Source organism: Acanthochromis polyacanthus, chromosome 2 (genome assembly GCF_021347895.1).
Source record: "Acanthochromis polyacanthus isolate Apoly-LR-REF ecotype Palm Island chromosome 2, KAUST_Apoly_ChrSc, whole genome shotgun sequence".
Classification (NCBI taxonomy): Eukaryota; Metazoa; Chordata; class Actinopteri; family Pomacentridae; genus Acanthochromis; species Acanthochromis polyacanthus.
Genome location: NC_067114.1, coordinates 19,703,604 through 19,723,697, shown reverse-complemented (window position 1 = coordinate 19,723,697; position 20,094 = coordinate 19,703,604). Strand labels below are relative to the sequence as shown.

Below are 20,094 nucleotides of genomic sequence, written 5' to 3'. Positions count from 1 at the left end.
TGTATGAGCGAGGCAGAAAGAGAAAAATACATTTAATCTTACTTTTTTCAAGGCAAGTGACGCTCCATTTTCCTCAGGTCATGTAATTTATTTATTTTTTTATTAGCCAAGCCATCTAGAGGGCGAACACCTTGCACCTCCCTCTACACCTCTACCACAACCAGCTCCTTCTGTTCTACAAACAACTCTCTAATCTGTTATATAATTCAGCAACAGTGCCTTTCCCTTTTATCCATCCATACCACGGCTCGCCAAACAAAACATTTTTCACTGCTGGCTTCTTTGGCTGCCTCACTGCCTCCTTGCACAACACTGAGCTCATTCATGTTTCCACAAACAGAAAATATATTTTTTCAAATGTACAGGAGCTGCTTAGGTTTTTCAAGGAGTCTTTTTCTCTCTTGCTGTTGGTCTTCTCTTACTTTTTCCTTCTCTTACTAATTCAGTTATCCTTCAAATCTTAATCCTTAATCAATAATGACATTAATTCTACTTTAAGTGGGTCTCTCTTCAACTTTGTATGATGAATAATAAACACAGAATTGGCCATAAGAAAGCTAACTTATTAATAATGTAAATATTGGATAAATATGTAAATGTTTAATCAATACAGACCACGTTAAGGCCCCAAAGAATTACTAATCTGTTTAGTTTTAACAATTTCTCAAACCAACTCACCGAAATCTACACAAATAACTGTAAACCTCAACCATGCGTGTGTTTGTTAGTGCATGAATAGTTAAACATAGATCAGCTGCTGCTGCTGTGTGTGCTTCTACCATATTTTTTTGGAACTTTAAACAATTTAAATGAATGCTAGACTATTAAATTATTTAGAAGCATGTGGTAATGCTAACGCAGTGTTAAAAAAAAAGAATGTTTGAAAGCTGGTCGTGCATTGCATTACAAGTGCAGTTTGAAACATACATTTGATTAGAATTCTTGGTTTAAAAAAATTATTAAAAACACATGCATTGTAAACTAAGAAGTACATTAAGAAGTACATACTGGTTAATGACTGGGGTGTAAGCCGTCCGGTCCTCATCGATTACAGACACCATGAGTGTGATGAGTTTTGGCCAGAAGTCCAGGTTTTTTATTGATGGGCCCTGCTCCTCTCTGGGAATGTCCTGCTTCCGGCTCTGCAGAGAAGGAAGACTGGGTGGTGAGGTTCATATTGAAGCAGTTAATGTGATGAAAACAACATTTGAAAAGAAAAGCCAAACAAAGATGAATCTGGCACTTTAGTATTCTTATGCACCTGAAGCTGTAGTCAGTAAAACCGGACAGAATAAGAACTGAGGGGCAGGAATTAGTATCCAATGTGAGAGCAATAAAATTGAAAATCTTCAATTGAGAAATGGTTAGTGGACTCCAGCTCAGCCCAGATCCAAATATCAGATTCTGCGTGTTTTGCATCTAAATGTTTTCATGAAATGTTTTTTATTTTAGAAGTGGATGGACAGCATTTAGATCCTGTGATTATTAGGTAGCCCATGTATTTCCTATCACTGTTATTGGCAGAGTCAGCCACTCTAAAGCACGATTCAAATTACCTTCATGCAAATTAGAGAATCACAGAGAAAGATGCAGGATATAGTGCAGCATTTACCATTTTATCTCGCTAATATCAGCCTTGGTGTTTAGTATTCTGCTCATGCATCACTAATGCAAACCAACATCTCTTATAAAAAGTGCCTTTTTTTTATTGTGAAGGACATGCCGTTTATTTGTCTTGTACTCAAAACAATCAAACAATTCCTGTATTTTTCAGACAGTGGATTGGTTTTGGCATAATGGAGTGATGGCATAAGACCTGCAAGATGAAGAGTGGCAAGTTACAACCCATAAAATTTCTCAGCAAGGGAACCAACTCTATTTTATTGTGTCCTGCTGTTATGTAAAAAAAAAAAAAAAAGCTTTGTGTGTAGCACGAAATCCGATCACAGCTGCTTGCATGATAGAAAAGTGGAGATTATTACCTGAACTCTTCATTAAAACAACATGAATTTGTTTGGCTGCACTGGAAGAAGACACCAGTAGTCTTTTCTCTCTGACAAACTTGCTGCATGAAGAGCATTTTCTCTGCCAGCTGTAGCGATAAACTACTATCACTAACCAGATGTGTTGTCAAATCAACCAGCACCGATATCTTACGGATGACAACTTTATCACTTCAAAAGCATCATGATTAACATGTGTGTATGTAAATGTGGGTATGTGACAGAATCTGTTGCAGAAATCTCTGTTGCTGTACTGGGGTGAAAGGTGCTGAATCCAAAACCTCTCACTGACTCTACCATCTGTTCGCCCCACACTGAGTGTGACCGCACTCATCTCCAGTCAGCAAGTAACTGTCCCAGTCATTAAATCTGCCATAAACAGGTTCCACAGAAACAGAGAAAGGCCACGAGCACTGAAAAATAAACACAGCTGAGTTCCCATAATGTCACAAACTCACGCATTGTGACAGATCTGCTTCATATACAGACACGCTAACATGGAAACACACTTGAGTTCTTATGCACACCGACAGTGACAAATGCTGTCTGTGACTGTGGGGACATACAGTATCCTACCAAGAGGATGCAAAACACATTCTCTCATTTGTGCGTGCAATTCTGAGAGGAGCAAAAATGTATTCCTGATGAAAAAAAAATTCTGTTAAAAATGAAACATGTTCAGATCCGGTATTGAATAATTTAGGTGGGATTATTTAACAACCTTTAGCATATTGACTTTGGTGCAGCACACAGTGGAGACATTGTAGGGAGAGCTGGGGAAATTAGAAATACAACATGAGTTAATTTATTCTCTGTACAATCCTCGGGCTCTAATCAATTGCTACAATAATCAACTGTGTCTGATGACGCTGATTCTTGTTTCCAATGCGTGGTGATGCAAAGCATGTTACGCTGCTGCATGTCTCACTGACATTGCATTTGGAAGTGCTTTGGAATTTAATCTCACAGGAACAAGAAACGCAGATAATGCTTACAAATGATTCTGTGACAGTCGATCATGTCAACCTGGGGTTCACCAGTTTAATCTTTGAGACTTGAGGCTGCAAAAGTTAAGTCTATCATCTAATGCGTCACATACATGAAGAGAGATTACTACACATTTCACTGGAGGTTCCATCACATGGATCATATTGATCAAAGGTTGATGAATTTCTAATTTGCACATTTTTAACACTATGGATGAAACATGCAAACTACACTGGTTTCCAACGTGAAGGTAATGGGGAGTCTGGAATGTATATGTGGCAGTATCTCAATGCAAACACTGTGTTGAGACAACATTTGCAAGTGATGGATGAGAATGTGATCATGAGTGAAAAAAGAGAGAATGAATGACCAATTGACTTGCTTCATCAAGTCAAATACTGATTTCTGTGTTTGGATCAAAGCCACTTGAACTAGCACTGCAATTATTTAGACCCCGAACACAGAGTTTGTCAAACCAGATTTGTGATGTTTGCTTCAAAGAGAAAGGGGTGGATATGAGAGGCCTGGGCAATCAGGGGGAGATGCGCCACTACATGTCGGAAGGTAAATTGGAAAAATGAATATTAAAAGAAACATCTCTGCAGGAGGTAAGTCAGCTATGCTAAGCCTGCCTGTGTGTGTATTAGTGTGTATGTGTCTGCATAACTATATGCATATATGAAGGGCACTGAAGGTTGGATCTTCCCTGCTAGATTGGATGCAGCATGGATCTGACTAAAATGTAGTGTAGTGTCCCTTTGCTCATTGGTATTCACTTCAAGTGGGTACAAATACATCCTCAAAGGTGATTAAGTGCCCTGCTGTCTTTTTACAGTCAACAACACACCCATGGGCTTTACTCTCAGCTCTAGGTGAATAAGTCACTGAGCTAAGAGTCCAGTGGAGTTTCACTACCTCTGGTGCACGGGGTGGTGGTGGTGCACCAGCAGAGATATTGATAGCAGAATATTACTCCTCTAGAGGGTAGCTGGTGGTTTATGTTTATTGTTTAGCATTTCCAGTCCCTGTGTGGGAGAAATCAGCATTAGCATACACTCGCTCCTCATCAGTTCTCACAATGTGACACAAATTACAGAGTCTCTGATTGAAGGATGTTCTCTGAGAATGTGATCAAATTCCCAAGAGAACGAGCTGCGCGAGGAACTGGAACTGCAGAGATGCATTTCAAGGCACGGTGATAAAAGGTTGCATGTAGTAGGTATAGGAGAAGACACACAGTTCCTGAAAACAAACAGCATATTCTCCAAATGTAGTTAAAACCCACCACTTGGGTACTGTTAGCAAACATGTTTGTAAGAGACAGACTTATCAAATCAATTTGAACGGCTTGCTTCGTAAGTGAAGTCGTCCTCGAGCTCCTCTATGGTTCTTCACACAAATAGGCACAGTGGATTAGAGCCTGTGCATGCCTGTCACCAGTCACCAACCTGCCTCTTCACTATCAAATTGCATCCATTCATCTGTCTCCTTATGCATTAATATTTGCATAACGCTTAGGTATGTGTGAATAGATTGTATATCTTTATAGATGCATGTACCATCTGATCCGTGCACCATCATTGCAGCTCCACTTTCCTTCACAGTGGATGAACCAGAAGAAAACTGCAATTGTTTATTTCCTTTTGTCCTTTTCCATGATTCCTTTGCCCTCTTTCCAATTCCTCTTCATCTTGCTTTTGAAAATCCTCCTCTTTACTGCCAGGATTTAAGGAAACAGTTAAGCTAGACTCCCTCTTTCCCTCCTCCCCACAGTCATTTTTACGCCCAGGCAGAAGCGGAGAGCTTTGTTGTTATGTTATGCAAGACGCCTGGAATATTTCACTGCTTGCCTGGCCACCGTGTCAGCTCTTGTGTCGCCACACTCCGTCACTGTGAGCAACTAGAGAATTGGGGTCTGAGAAGTGTGCTATCTGTTGTGTCAAAGGCTACCTAGCGTATGTGAACATAATAATTTATAGCCACGGTGTGGCTTACTTTGGGGTGAAGCGGATGTCTTTTTCCTCTTCAGTGGAGGAAACATTGATGGAGAGGCTGTCTACTGTGAAACTGTGGTGGACGAAGATGTAATTAGCGCGAGTGTCTATCTCACAGGTTTGGTAATTGCTTACAACCCCACAGGCTGTTTAAACAAAGGAAGATTATTATTCAACTTTTGAGCAGATTGCACCCTATTACGACCTAAAAAGACATTATCTTCTGCGGTGTGGAGGCCATTCTCCTTGGGAAGTAAACCGTAAAATAATCAGGCGGAGCTGCCTGTTGACGGATTATTTACTCAGGAGAAGCCGAAGCACAGGTAAACTAGCATTATGCATTTGAAAGAAAAAACTTTCACTGAGGACTTGGTGATGCTTTGTTTTTTGAATGTGCGAATATGTGAATCTCTGAGTTCTTAATGAGTGAATATGCCTTCAGGTGCTCATAGTGTAAGATTAATATTAATATATAATTAATATTACATTCTTTCATGTGCAGGCTGTGACATCACATGTTCATGTGATATATCATTGAGTATCAATGTATCATTTATGCGGGTTCATATAATATTCATGTGAAAAAGCCTGAAAACAGTGATGATTTGCATCAGATAAGTGCAGCCTGACGATCTCTTTCTCCAAGGTTCAATTTGGAAGTTGTCCATACAAAGTTTGCAACAGACAACAGGTACATTTTAGTGTCTGGGAAATGTTACACATGATATATAGACTAATAACTTCCACTCATGCTGGATTGAATGTACATTTTCACACATCGCTACAAAGCACACTCGTGAACTTTTTGATCAACTAAAGCTTGAGTTTCCACCAAGAGTGTCTCTGAAATAATACCTGCATTCAACAGTAATACATTTTTCTGGCATCACCTTTACATTTGAACAAGCTACATCACTTGCTTTATGGAACGATGGAGGTGATTGGATCATGAAGACTCCATTAAATGTCAGTTATCTAGTTACTGTTGCCTGTCTGCCTGGGTAATTACCAGATGCTCAGTTGCTCGATTGCAGATTAAGTTTGACTGTGCAAATCTGTGCAGTATCCTATGAGTTACTCTCATTAAAGTTTAGCAGCTGTTGCTCACACTGTGTGTTCAGATATGCAGAAAAGATGATATTAAAGAACCATTACATTAGCAATAAAGACATCGTTCCACATTTTATTTGAATGCTTGCTGTTTCCATATGTGTACTATCCATGAAAAAATGTCTTCATGTAAGAAATTATCTTTTTCTTGTTCTTTGATTTCTGTGAATTGTCCAAAAGTCACAAAAACCCCAACCACAGGGAAAGAAACAAAGGGACACTAAAGTTGAACAGTTGCCACATTGCCTGGAAAATCCAGACTGACTTTATTTATGTATTAATATAAATACAAATAAAGGCAGTCTGGCATTGTGATGATAGGAGACGATTTCAAAAAGGAGGGGCTAACGAATGCAGCTTGAAGGAGAAAGAACCAATCAGCGCAACACGGATGTGACGCACAAACAAATCGACCTTGAAGTCCATGTCGTCCAAACAACAATGGCATGCAGTCGAGAAAGTGTCGCGGTGAATGATTACTGCCGTTTTTGTCACAAAAATCTGCGAATACATGGGGTACTCTCAAGTACAACACTTATTTTTGAAAAGGCTACGCAAGGCTACGCAACAAAAGACTCCTTCCGAACGATTAGCGGTGTTAGGAATAACTTTAAATCGGAGCCAAACCAAGTCGGTGCGTATGTGTAAAAGTTGCTTAAATTTACTCACACGTTTGGAACGGGACTTTCCTCTGTATAAACAATGGCAAGAAGCCGAAAGTAACGAGCCATCCACTGCCTCCTCATCGTCGGAAACGTCAAGTGAAAAGAGGCAACGACTAACGCCATCCAAAACGCCAAGAGACCACAAAAAGATTCGCTTTGGCCCCCCTCCTCCTCCTCCGGCATCATCTTCGAGGCGAAGCATTACCAAGGTAGCTGAAGTTGAACACTTGCATAAACAATATGTAGGCTTGCTGGGTGGTGCGCAGGTGTTTTATGGGTAATCCAGGCGCTGAAGGTGATGCAGCATTAACTCCCGCCTCCCGTGCTATGATTGGTCGTACCAAACTGTACCGGGAGGGAAACGCGATTCAATTCGCACAATGCCAAACTGATTCTCCTGTATCTCCTAACATGGAGATAGGAGATTACATGGAGATTCAGTTTGGATTTTCCAAGCTAGTTGCCACACTAAAATAATGGTAAACAAATGTATTTGTTTGCATTAATATGCAGCTTTTAAAGATCTCTCGTGGAATGCACAAATGTCCATTGCTTCTGTCAAAGAGTTTTTCAAGCAGAAAGTACCTCAAAATGACTGATGATGATGAACAACTAAGTAAACAACTCACAAAACACAACATTATGCAAGGCAAGAAAGCAAAACGGAAAGCTCAAGGAAGCATCTGCATGTCCCCATTGTACTTGTGCATCTCTACTTGCCTCCCTGTTCTCTAAAAAATACAACAGCTGTCAGTGTTTTGAAAGGAGAAATAATACTTGATTGGGTCAAGGGTTTGCGTGACAAACAATCTTCAGCAAGCGGTTGTGTGTGGTCGTCGTGCCTACAGATGATATTGTGTCAGGTTTTGAGAAATGTGCAATTATGGAATAACACAGGTTTGCAGATGCCTGGTAGCAAATCCATGCAGCAGGCCTCCTTTTGAGTCAACAACCTGGCCACTGACGCCACTTATATTTTTTGACAAAAATGAATGCATACACAGCTACAGTACAGCAACTTGTCCTGCCCAACTTGTGCTATAGCTAATTCCAGTTTGTTTACAACTGGGCTTTAAGACAGTGAGAGATATGAGAAGTTCATCCAAGTGAGTAACCAGTCGGCATTCAAGGTGTTAAAGTGTTTGGTGTGCATCACTACATCTGCAAGATGAAATATGAGAAATACAGAGATCCTAACATTTTATCACTTTGTATATACGAGTGTGTTGCTGTGGAGTGTTTCTGTTTATCAGTAGAGGCCCGACTTTAATGTGTGATAATAGTCAACAAGACATAAAGTGATTACCTGATCGAGGAGCTGGTTGTACAGTTCATGACAGTTATCAAAGATGTATTTATACGTAGAGTCCAGACATGCCTTCACGCAGTCCTTCACCACCATACTGGCCCTTGGTGGACTCTGCAGCTCTTGTACCTGCACACACACATACACGATTAAAATCCAGTAGGTTTGCTTTCAGGGTTAGTTCTTCCTTTAGGTGTCCAAACAGTTTACACCCCATAAAAATCCATAAAAAATATCCAAATACTGTTTGTAATGCTTCCAATCCAAAGCAATCACAAATGCAAAGTCTGCTTTACTATACACCATCAGTGATAATGTAGTGCTATCATATTACATGTTTGAAACATTTATGCAAGATATCACTTCCTTGTGGGAAAAAATGGCAGCCTACTTACATCTATTATGTATATCATAATTGACATGTGGCCAGACCGGCATTGAAGTGCATGTGCGGTATATCGTATAGTACCACTGTAGCTCCGGTTTGGAAGCAGCGGCGCATACTGTATACACAGAAATGCTCAGCATGGGCCTGGCACAGAGTGAAAGCTTTGGTAACCTAAAGTGACAGTTTTCATTCCTTTGCTCACAGCTGCCATCTTAGCTATGCCTCAGCGCTCCAGCACTACAACCCCACTCCCACTAAAAGAGAGCCGGATGGAGCCGAGCTTTTCCTATAGCGAGAGACAAGTCGGTTTGTTGTTGGAGGTGAGAGAGGAAGAGGAAATAAGGCAGCGCTGGAATCATTTTAAACATCGCGGTCTCTTGGCAAATGCAGGTCAGCACAAAGACAACCCCACTGCATTAGCCTGCAGGCGTGGAATTGAGCAATAATAAATGATTTGGTTTTGAATGCTCAATGTTGTTGCAGGGGACAGGTTTTCAGGAATTATGAGTTTGAATTGATTTCACCTAAATGAAACGTGCCTAAAATCAATCTGGGTTTCCGTTCATAATTGAATGTTAGGAGATTTAACGGCTGTAACCAATAGTGAAGGTGTCTGAGTCACTCGGTCCTTCTGTGGCAAAAGGTCGTAACTCAGATATACATTACAGTTATACAAAGGTTGCATACTGTTGTGCTCCATCATCATTTATCGCAATGTTCACGTTTCTTTCAGTTTCTCTTAAATGCTATGCTTCCCTGTCCCCTGTCACTCTTTAAATTATTCACTGCCAATCAACCTTCACACTCACTCACAAGCTACCTTCATCCTGAAGAAGGTGATGCTGGTCAGCAGATCAACGGTGGACTTCAGATCTTGGAGACGCTCTGGGTTTCCTGCAGGGAAATTATCCTGGAGAAAAAGAGAGAGAAGATGACTTGAGGAGAGAGGACATGTTGCTGGTAACACGCTTGTAACGTCACACACCTCCATCCACCACGTCACATCTCTTTGGCCAAAACACTAAAATTGATTAGAGCAATGGCCCAGCAATCATAACCAAATGACTGTCTGTCTAATCGTTTAGTGGACAAGGGAGGTCTCTGCTGATGAAAACCTCTATTTCAGGGCCATGAAGTCATCAGGCGGTGCAGAGCAGCGTGACGGGGAGCATATAAAGCCCTGACAGCTCTGAGGAAAGACATTGCTGCCCCATACATTATCCTACTTCTCCTACTCTCTCAGTGCTCTAATAAAATTTTGCTTGTTTTCTATCCCTCCTCTACCCTGTCAATAAATACACACCGGAGATTCGGGAAATAGAGCCAAATCTTAGCAGCTGCCTGCAAGCTTGACAGCACAAGCACAGTAGAGCCCTATCTGAGATCAAGGCCGATCAGCAGAAGCAAAACTCGGCTGACATCTTTAGGACGTGAGCAGCGTAGGGAGTTTTATTGGGTTGATACATGATTCAAGATGACCAGATTCCAAAGAATACAAAAAAAACCCCAAAAAAACAGACAACGGAGTTTTCAGGAACAACTGTTGAACACAACCCGGACTGAAAACTAGGCAGCAGAAAAAAAAAAAGCATGTGGATGGCCTGTTAATGTTTCACAGACAGACAGCAGTCCACTGAGAGCTTACGGTAGTTTTCTCCAGACCAATGATTAATAGGAAAAGTCAAGCTTAGAGGTGAAAGTGGAGTCCCCAATAAAATAAACAGCCTCCAGGCAAACAAGCTTGACACACATCCTGCATGAGCCAATGTGGACCAGTTATACTATATTTGGCTGCTGATGTTTAAAAAAAAGAGAAGAAAATCGGTACGAGCTGCTTTTTTCCCTTCAGATAAAATGTTGTTTGCATCACTGCCTTTTTTATGAACAATACAGTTGTTGAAGTATTTCATCATTTGTTTCTAGCTGAGAGACTGCATTCAGTTTCAGTTTTAAAAAGGAATTTGGGCATTCTGTCTCGTCCAGGCTCCAGCAGACTTCTTTTTCATTTACAGTTAAAGGGAAAGAAAATGCCTTTCTGCAGCTACTAGTCTCACCACCCCAGCATGGAGCCAGTAAGTGCCATCAGTCACTACCTTTCCTCTCTGTGCTGACAGTGGCATTTCTCTAACAATAACCTCCAATGTATGTAGCCTTTGAACACAAGTGAAACCATTTGTCTCTTTCAATCATGGACTATGTACTTTTGCTTTACTGCAACTTTGAATATTGTCGTCTGTATGCGCTGAAATCACTGTGTCACAAAAGCAATTGACAATATGTGCACCATCAGTTTATTTTCTTCTTGTATAAGAACTGCAGATTGTATAGAGTAAAACTAATTGAGACTGGGGTGTGACTTTGTTGCTAAACAGTAACTTTGAAACATAAAGATAATCCGCTGAGGCTACTGCATTCCTCGAGTAATGTCAAACTAATCTGAGCTTTCTTGCTTTTCCAAAGGGGTAATTAACAACTTTATCTAGGAGGAGGAAATCACCCCAGAAAGAGCTGAAGCTGCACCCAAAAAAGACTGAGTATTCCCAGTCTGCCTTTCAGTGATAATGCAAGTCTGATCCATTGATGGTTATGAAATTACATGATTAATTCAAATTGCACTCAGTGACATCTACTAACAAATTCCATACATTTCAATAGAAAATTCTTCATATTTTAGCATTTTCATTGTGTTAATTCCCATGGTGGATTCTCAAAAAGCAGTCTAACTGTGTAATTATGGTGATTGAAGTCAAGTAAAGTCAAGTGCTTATTGACACTGCCTTTAGCTGCTGCACTGGAAGCAGGAGCAACTGAATGTCTACATACAAAATGTTATGAACTCAGGTACTGATCTAATCTGATAGATGACAATGTATCTTGATTGCAGATGGTAAAGGTTCTCAAAAATGATTGTACATGAATGTCAGGCAACAAGAAAGTGGATGAGGTTAATCGAAATTCTAATCACTGCTTCTGCAGGAGAGCAGGATTTGAGGGAAGTCTGACCCTCTGAATCACAAGCAGTTTGCTCCTGTCGCATTTTTCCTTCCTGTGGGATCGATTTTCACTGTAGTATGAAATTCTGCACAACCATGGTTAGATGTGAAGAAAACTCAAAGATGTCTTTTGTTCAGTATGATGCATTTATGATGTCATAAATCACACACAAGAAAGAAAAGGAACAGCACTTGAATTGCTCTGTTTATTTTCCAATAATAGAAAAAAGAGAAAACATTAGCATCAACATGTAGAGCCTTTTCCCATGTGTGGCTAGACTTGCTGTCGTTATATTACTAATAGGTTTTTATTTTGTTTCCATAGTTATCTCCTATCTGCTCTGTGTAAATACAGCCTGCAGTTCAGCCCCAGTCTGTGATTTTTGGATACGTGTCTGTTTGTCACAGCTGAGTCACCAATGACTTAATGGTAGTCATGAGGGGTATGGCTATATTTACATTTTTCTTTTTACAGAATCTGGTTTATAAAGACAGTTTACTTTTTCATTTTTAAATGACACACATACAATGAAGCAATTTTGATGAAATATGATCGCAACCTTCGGTTTAGACAATTTTCATATCAGAAAGGCACGCCACAAATGAGTATTCTAAAGATTGCTGGAAAGTAAAAAATCCAACACTTCTTTCAGGCCTGAATAGTTTCTGGCAGTGATAAATGGTGTAATTTTGGGGACTTCTTTTTTTAAGAGGAAAGGCCTTCAAACCCTCTGGGCTTAAAACAGCATGAACTGCACTTGTGAAATAGTGAAGTATTAATCACAAAATACAAGCAACTGTAAAATGTAAGTCAGCCTCTCTTTATTGCTGACAAACATCTCATTATGAGTCATCGAAGGAATGGGCAAAAAGAAATGCTGATTAATTGGCATTCAAGAACACAGATCTCAATGCCAGGTGTTTCTAGACACATGGTAAAAAGAACTTTCTGCAGCTTAAACTGCTACAATGCCTGAAAACTCATGACAGAAATAAGAACTCCAACTTCATCCGGAGGGAAAAAAAGGAGGAGAAAGATTTATTGCCCACAAGCAGACGAGCATACTAAGAAAGCATCCATCTCTGAGCCAAAAGTAGAGACAACATCAGCATTGCCTTGCAAAGTTGAGAGAAAGTCCATTATAGGATGAAATGAGGAGTGAGTGATGCTGATGAGCTTTAAGTTCTTTGTCTTTGTTCTAGTCTACATTGAATATTACGTTGGGCCGGTGCCTTCACTGATAGCAGAACTCCAAAGCAGTCACAATTTATCATCAAAATGGAAAAGGTCAGCACTTTATTTTAAAAAAGGGAAAACAGAAGAGCAAGCCAACCTTTTACAACTTCAACTGTCTTTTGCAATTTAAAAATGTAGCTCTGATGTTATTATATACAATACACTGTGCAGCTTCATAGTTCCAGTGAACAAACACCACTCCATCTTAACATATGAATATGCCTCTTTATGTGATGTAGCATTGGGTTAAAAGCAACAACCAGAATGGAAGACTGCCGATATTGATCTGTGCCCATTAAAAAGGATAACTAATGAGTAAAAGGTTACTGGTCACGCATCATTCTTTTCAGAGATGATGAATGATTTTATGACTCGTTTGCTCCATTTTTCTGCCCTTGTGAAGCATTTCCTGATGTGGATTTTTAAAAGTGTTCTATAATACAGGATTATGACCATTAACAAGTGGAGGGAGTGCAGCTAATCATGTGGAAAAATAGAGTAAAGCAGTGAAGCACTGCCAAAATTGCACTGGTCACTCTGCATTCTGACCTGCACTCCTAAGTGAAGGCATATGCTTAGTGTCTAAGGACCTGTCTTTATATTGCTATAAAGTATAAATAGTGCAGTTCAGGTATATACATTACATTTTTTTGAAACAAAGAGCGCTTAACAAATTTATTAGTCCAACTGCCATTAAAACAAGAAAATACAAATATTTGAGAAACCTATCAAAAACTTGCTTCAAACTAAAAATTGCATTATTGTTTATAATGAAAATAACAAACTGGAACAACTAATTAGTCCTTGTTCATTCATATTAAGTAAAAATCTGAATACTTTGTAGGACTGCTTTGGATGAAACTTTTTTGTCATCTATTTTTGAATTCAATAAATCCCAGATCTGTTCAACAGGATTCAAGTCTGGACTTTGATTTGGCCAGTCCATTGGTTCCAGTACTCCAGATTATTTTTTCTTGGTGAAGTAGTCTTTGCACAGCTTTGAAATATTCTTGGGTCATTGTCTTCTTGGTCTATGAACCAACAACCAATCAGGTTCAATCCAGAATTGATTCCATGATGCACCAAGATATTGTGGTAGACCTTCTTGTTCATTATACCATCTATTTTAACTAATTTACCCATGCCATTTTCACAAATAGGACCCATACTCTAATGGAACCTCCACCATGTTTCACTGTGGGAACAATGCATCTAGCATCAAAACATTCTCCAGCTTCTCTGTGGATATAAACACAACGTTGCTGACAGAAGAGTTCAAACTTGAATTCGTCCTTCCAGATTACCCTTCATCCAGTCATCTACACCCCAGTATTGTGCTTCCTCACAAATTTTAGGCATTTATGGATATTTGTAGGCCTCAATAATGGCATCTTAGCAGCTATTCTTCCCTTTAAGCCTTGTTCCTTCAGTTGTCTGCATATGGTCATTCTGGAGACTTTCTCTCATTCTGATCTAGAAGCATTAATCTCTGCCTGAAGATCAGCTGTGGTCTTCTTTCTGTATTTAGGACCTAAAATCTTGAGGTGCTTGACATCTGTTTCAGTTAGTATTAGTTTTCTGCGTCTTCCTTGGCACATTTTGAAAGCCCCAGTATCTGCAATCAAGTCCAAGTCATACTTGGCCACACTGTGAGAACACTGAAGTGATGAATTTCAGCTGAATTCACGTTCTTTTAACCACTAAAACTAATTTTTTTTTGTTCGGGAATGTAAACAAATAGCTGTAATTTGGCACCTCAGTCAAAAAATAATAATGTGCTTTACTATTTTTTCAGCTTTTTTGTAAAACAGTAAATTTGAAAATTCATGAGTAACAATAATAATTATATTTTAACATTAAAAATGTCATTTTAATTAAAGAGCTTGCACATACTGGTGGACTGACCATTACAGAAATATAACAAAAAATATTTTGTGAATCAGCAATACTGTTAATTTAAAGCAGCGGTGGTAACCACCTTACACTGGATGGTGGTCTAATAAATTTGTATATACAATTGTCTATTTAGTGAATGCAAGTTCATCTGTTAACTTTGACTCAAAGTGGTTTAGCTAGTTTTCCTATTCTGCAGAACTGAAATGCTTCAGGAGGCCTTGGAGTTTTTCCAGGCAAGCCCAACTGATAGGAAACTCCATGTAGAACCAGAATGTACAGGAAAGATCAGATCTCTCATCTGACTTGGGAATGCCTTGGGATCCCAAAGGAGGAGCTGGAATGTCTGCATTAATGTCTGGGAGCTGCTGCACTGTGACCTACCTCTGGATGAGCAGCAGCAAAAGGACAGACAGAGAACTAAGCCACGTACATATTCGTCTAAGGTATGGAACAATGAATATTAATGTTTCCTTCAAATTACTTTAGGAACAGAACTTTACACATTTGTGAGTTCAGTGCCCTTTCTATAATTCCTTTCTTTTCCAACACAGTTGGCACAGAGGTTTCTTATCTTTGACACTCTGTGAAAGGTGATACTAGCTTGTCGTTTCTTATGTGGATTTTTGCACTGTCTGTCATAAATTTCAAAGTCCTCGCTCTGGATTATGCAGGTTTTGCTCTGCAAAGAAGACGATTACCCCAAACATTTGCAACAATGCCGATGTAGCTTTTGTTCTACAAACATTTTCTTTCTCCACGAACTAGAAAATTGTATTTTTCTGCCATATGAGGATGACAGACGCTGAATAAATGCTTCTGTATCAGACTGTAGGGAGCGTTTGTCAGAGTATATCCTGTCAACGTCTCAGCACAACTTTGCTGATATTATCCCAAACGTATCACTATTTGTCCATGTGATGCTTTATGAGCTTCATTAACAGGTCATTGAATAGGACACAATCCTACTGTAGAGAGCTGCAAGTACGTATGGATCCACTCTATTGTTCTCACTGGTGGAGGCAGTACCACACAAAGCAACAAACCAGTTATTTGCATTATGTAACCGTGTCTCCAAAGACTCACTAATACAGCAGAGTTCCATTTTAAAAGAATAGCACACAACTCCCAGCAGGACTTACCAAACAAACATCACTTTATATCAAACCGCCCAAACTTAACCAACAGCCCAAATCCCTCACAGCATGCTCTGAATACTGAGATAATATGTTCGACCCAGAGAAACTTGCAAATCCCAGCTGGGACAGATTGGCTATACAAGGTGTCATCGTGTATCACGGCTGTTAGAATAAAGTTGAAAGGGAAGAAACGCATATGTAGCAAAATGTGGAGTGGCAGCTGCACCACGGCTCCCTCTCTGCTGATTCAAACCCTCTGTTTTACAAAAGCAAACTCAATCTCCCTCAGAATGTCATTATAGGGAAATCCATACGGTGAACGGGCGGAGCAGCCAGATCTGAATCTTATTATTTTCCAAAAGTGGCAGGCCGGCTCTGTGGGATGGCTTCACAAAGTGAGAGAGCGAAAGAGAGACTGCGTGTGTGGAGGTGGAGGTGTGCGCATGAACCACTGGTCTGTGGCAGTTTTGACAAGAGAGCAGCAGGGCAGCACTGACAGGTGAAGCCAATGTGATATTCTGTGACTTCTCTCAGTAAACGTGTCATTGCCAGACAGCCAGGCTATCGGAAAATAAAGGAGGCCATCTCTTCTTCACTTAACCCCGTCTCTCTTTCTCCGTCACCCACCCATGCCTTTCATTCTTCGTCTGTTTCTCCACTCCACTCTTTCAAACTCCATCTCTTTTCCCCCCACAACTGTCTCCCTCTTTGTCCAAATCCCTTCTCATCCAACTCCCTCTCTCTGCTTGTTTCATCCACCTCTCTCTCCAAATCCTCTTTATCCCTCCCTTACTATTTGCAACTTCATTCTCTGTCTCTCTGAAGTCCTCTCTCTCTCTCTGTCTCATCCTTCCTTTTTTCTTCATAGGCACACAGCAGTATCTGCTGCGTTCAGGGTGTGTCTCTGTAATCATGTGTGGCTTCACACAGAGAGCAGTGACACAAAAAAAACAAAAAACAAAAACAGAGGAACCGAAGCAATCGCCCTCTCAATGACACGTTGCCTTTTGTGTCACACTAAAGGTGAGAGGGACATCTTTCAGCTACAGTTCAGTGTGTCATGCCACCAGCTGGGGAGAGACGTGTGGAGATGTGTGTGTGCGCATGTATTTCTGCAGAGGAGAGAAAGACACAGAGAGCGAGAAGAGATACACGGCTGCATTATGTCTGAGCACATTAGTATGAATGCACATGTACGTATACAAGGTCAGGCAAAAGTGTGCATCAGTGTGTGTGTGAAAGAAAGGGAGAGTGTGTGTGTGTGCATGTGTAATGTCTAACAGGATTAGCTCTCCTGAGATTGTTCTGGAAGATTACAGTATGTACTGCATGTCAGGATTTCAATTTGCCTGACAAGAATACAGCAGCACCTTCAGTGGCCCGAGTTTTCTTTATTTCACAATTTCTTTGGTTTTATTGGAGCCTATGATCATATATTTTGAGTTTGTGTACAGTAACAGTGTTTTTGTTTTTTCTTCATTGGGGGTAAATTGATTAGGTGTGCTGAACTCACATTTCATGTATTTTGTTCAATATAATTAAAAAAAATAACTATTATAAAAAATTATATTAGTTTTTTAATCATTTTATTCCATGTACGTCACAAATATTTTATCTATCTAGCCATTTATCTGTCTGTGAGTTGGCAGCAACAAAACATTGCCAAGACAACATGTCCTGAAAGACACAGACAATGTGCAGTTCAACCTCGTAATGCATCATATTAATGTAAAAAAGTGACAACTGTTTACATCAAACACGTCCATGTTATGCCTGTGAACACGTCAACCGGAAAATTCCATATAAAGCACAACTATCAAACTCGCAGAGTGATGCTGCTTGATGCTCATCATTCAGTAATAATCACCAAACAAACAACTATGAAATATGAACCGATAATATGATAAATAAGCAAGATGCAAGCGACTCCGCTGGGTGAAATATGTGAAATGGCTTACATACAAGCTGGGAACATTTCCCAGCATGTACTTGTATGTAAGGGGTGGATAAAACACTGTGTGTACATTTCACAATATACAGACCAGTTCACAATGCCACTCAAAAATCAGTATTCTATGGATTTGAATCAATACCTCTCTAAGCCAGTGCCAATAAAGAAGACGTGTTATACTGCTGTTTTATTGGACAGGATTAACTTGCACAGGTAACATGAAGTATATTGCCTCAGGGGATTACATTCTAAATAATAATCTTAACCCCGTCTACCACTAAACTAGCTCAGGGTTGTATTCAGCTGGAAATATAGTGTATACTGTATTTTAGCAGTTTCTCCTACTCCCCAGTGTGCATTCACCTGATTATAGCCTTGTTGCTGCAGTTTGTAGATTAGATAGTTAGCAGTTCATGCTGAGGTTTCTGACTCTGGATGCTGCAGCTGAACCATCAAACTATAAAGTGTGTCTCTTAAGATAGTTTACAATGCCTAGCATGGGTGCAAACATGATTGGCTTAGTTGTAAAAGTGTTTGCTTTTTATAATTGTCACAGCCAAGTTTAAATCATTCTCTAGATGTTAAACTCTAAAAACAAATGTTTAGGCTCAACAAGTTAAAAAAAATGCAACAGTGTGCATCAGTCTATTTGAGATTTGACAGCTTATAATGAAACTAATTAATACAGAGTTCAAGAAATTTGTCTTTTCTCTTTTTGAGGACTTGGAATCCCTAACTTAAGGTAGAGAATAAACAGGTTATCAAGAAATGTATTAATTAATGGACTGCATTTTGTTTTAAATCAGTTAATACAGAAATAACTAATTTTGAATAACACACAACATTTAGTTAATGTATTCTCTATCATTATTATGCCAGCACAATTCATCAAAAATAATATTTGCAACCTGAAAGCCTTATCTAAATCAACACATATGATTTTTTTTCTTGGAATCATGCATTTAATTGAGCGATGTGACAGGTATGTAGCTATATATAGAAACATGAAGCACGTCTCCTACTTTACAGATGTTTACAAGATGTCTGTGAACTCACTGTAGGAGTTTATTGGACTACAAGAACCATAATTTCTTAAAATGCCAAAAGGATCCACTGACATTGGGTTAACATTGTTGCCTGATTATTGATATTTATGTTTCTGGCTACACCACATAGCCACAATCTGATGAAAACCACAAAAAGACTCATTTACCCTTGAAATCATTTTAAACTAAATCTAAATCAGTCATTTCTGTTGCTAAAGAGCACTTTGGAGGTACCACATGGAGCTCCATATATATACAGTATGGAGTGATTTAATAACCTGCTTGGGTCTACAGCTGAAGGTCATGATTTATGTGTCAAGATGCATTTAAATTTCTAATTTCTGCTTTTCCACATTACACTTTTGCCTTTTCACTTATTTTATTGTCACAGCAGAAGACCACAAAGCGTTCAAAGCCATTTACTAAGGCTGACAATAACACAGGATGGGTGAACATGTGACATTATTAAATGTCATCCTTGGTATGGCATCACCGAATCTACAATGACTTTTACCTCATCTTAATCCTAATATTTCGGAAAAGACATTTACACTTGGCCTTAATGTGCATCTGTGTGTTTCAGATATGAATACGAACTGTATCCACTTGGCATTAACAACAAAGTGTAACAGTACTGCAGCTCCGTGACAGATATAGCACATAGACACATAATACAGACAGAGGTAATATCACCTGGAGGCCTATATAAAGTAAACCAGGTAGCAGGTAGTGTGCAATCAACAGAGCAGAGAAAAATACAATAAAATACTAATAGTCAGTTTGAACCCATTAACCCCTCGACGCCAGAATTTATTTACAATTAAATAAAAAACATTTTTGCGTGTTTTTGCTTTCCAGCTGATGCTGAAATAAGTGGAGATTGTTAATTTATCTATTACACATAGAGCATAGATACATAGATATATAATAATAATAATAACAGATATATAATAATTAGGTCCCACTCCGACCAGTCCAACAAGAAACCAGTGCTTGCAAAAGGTTCCGAGGTACGTATTGAATAAGCAAAAACCACCATTGGGGGAATGGATGCACTATCATGGCTGCAGTCTGAATGAAAGTGGTATGTTGCGAATTCACAATAGGCATCAAGGGGTTAACACTCACTAACTTCAACACAGGCCCAAGGAAAACTTTGCTGCATTGGTCCTTATTATAATTCGTTTGAAAGCACAAAGCCTCCACACTCATGTTCCCTAGTCGTTCCTAAGGAACAGCATTAGTTTTTTGTGCTTTATAATAAGAGTGCAAACACAGCAAAACAGCAGCTTTTTACCTTTTCTATCATCTATAGGGGCAAATACTGCTTGAAATGCCACATGCTGCACACTACGTTCACCGTAAGAGTCCACTGAACAAAA

The 20,094-nt window shown here is 39.4% G+C and overlaps 1 protein-coding gene across 4 annotated transcripts in view; it reads right to left on the bottom strand.

Annotated features, from left to right (window-relative positions):
• The window catches only part of LOC110955449 (protein unc-13 homolog C), a 115,989-nt gene that overhangs the window by 47,216 nt on the left and 48,679 nt on the right, over positions 1-20,094 (bottom strand). For all 4 annotated transcript variants that reach the window (XM_051960169.1, XM_051960162.1, XM_051960174.1 and 1 more), the window contains 3 exons: positions 9,274-9,363; positions 8,066-8,194; positions 1,009-1,142 (listed from right to left, as the gene is read on the bottom strand). In XM_051960169.1, coding sequence (XP_051816129.1) covers positions 1,009-1,142; positions 8,066-8,194; positions 9,274-9,363 — 353 coding nt within the window. The remainder of the gene's footprint in view (positions 1-1,008; positions 1,143-8,065; positions 8,195-9,273; positions 9,364-20,094) is intronic.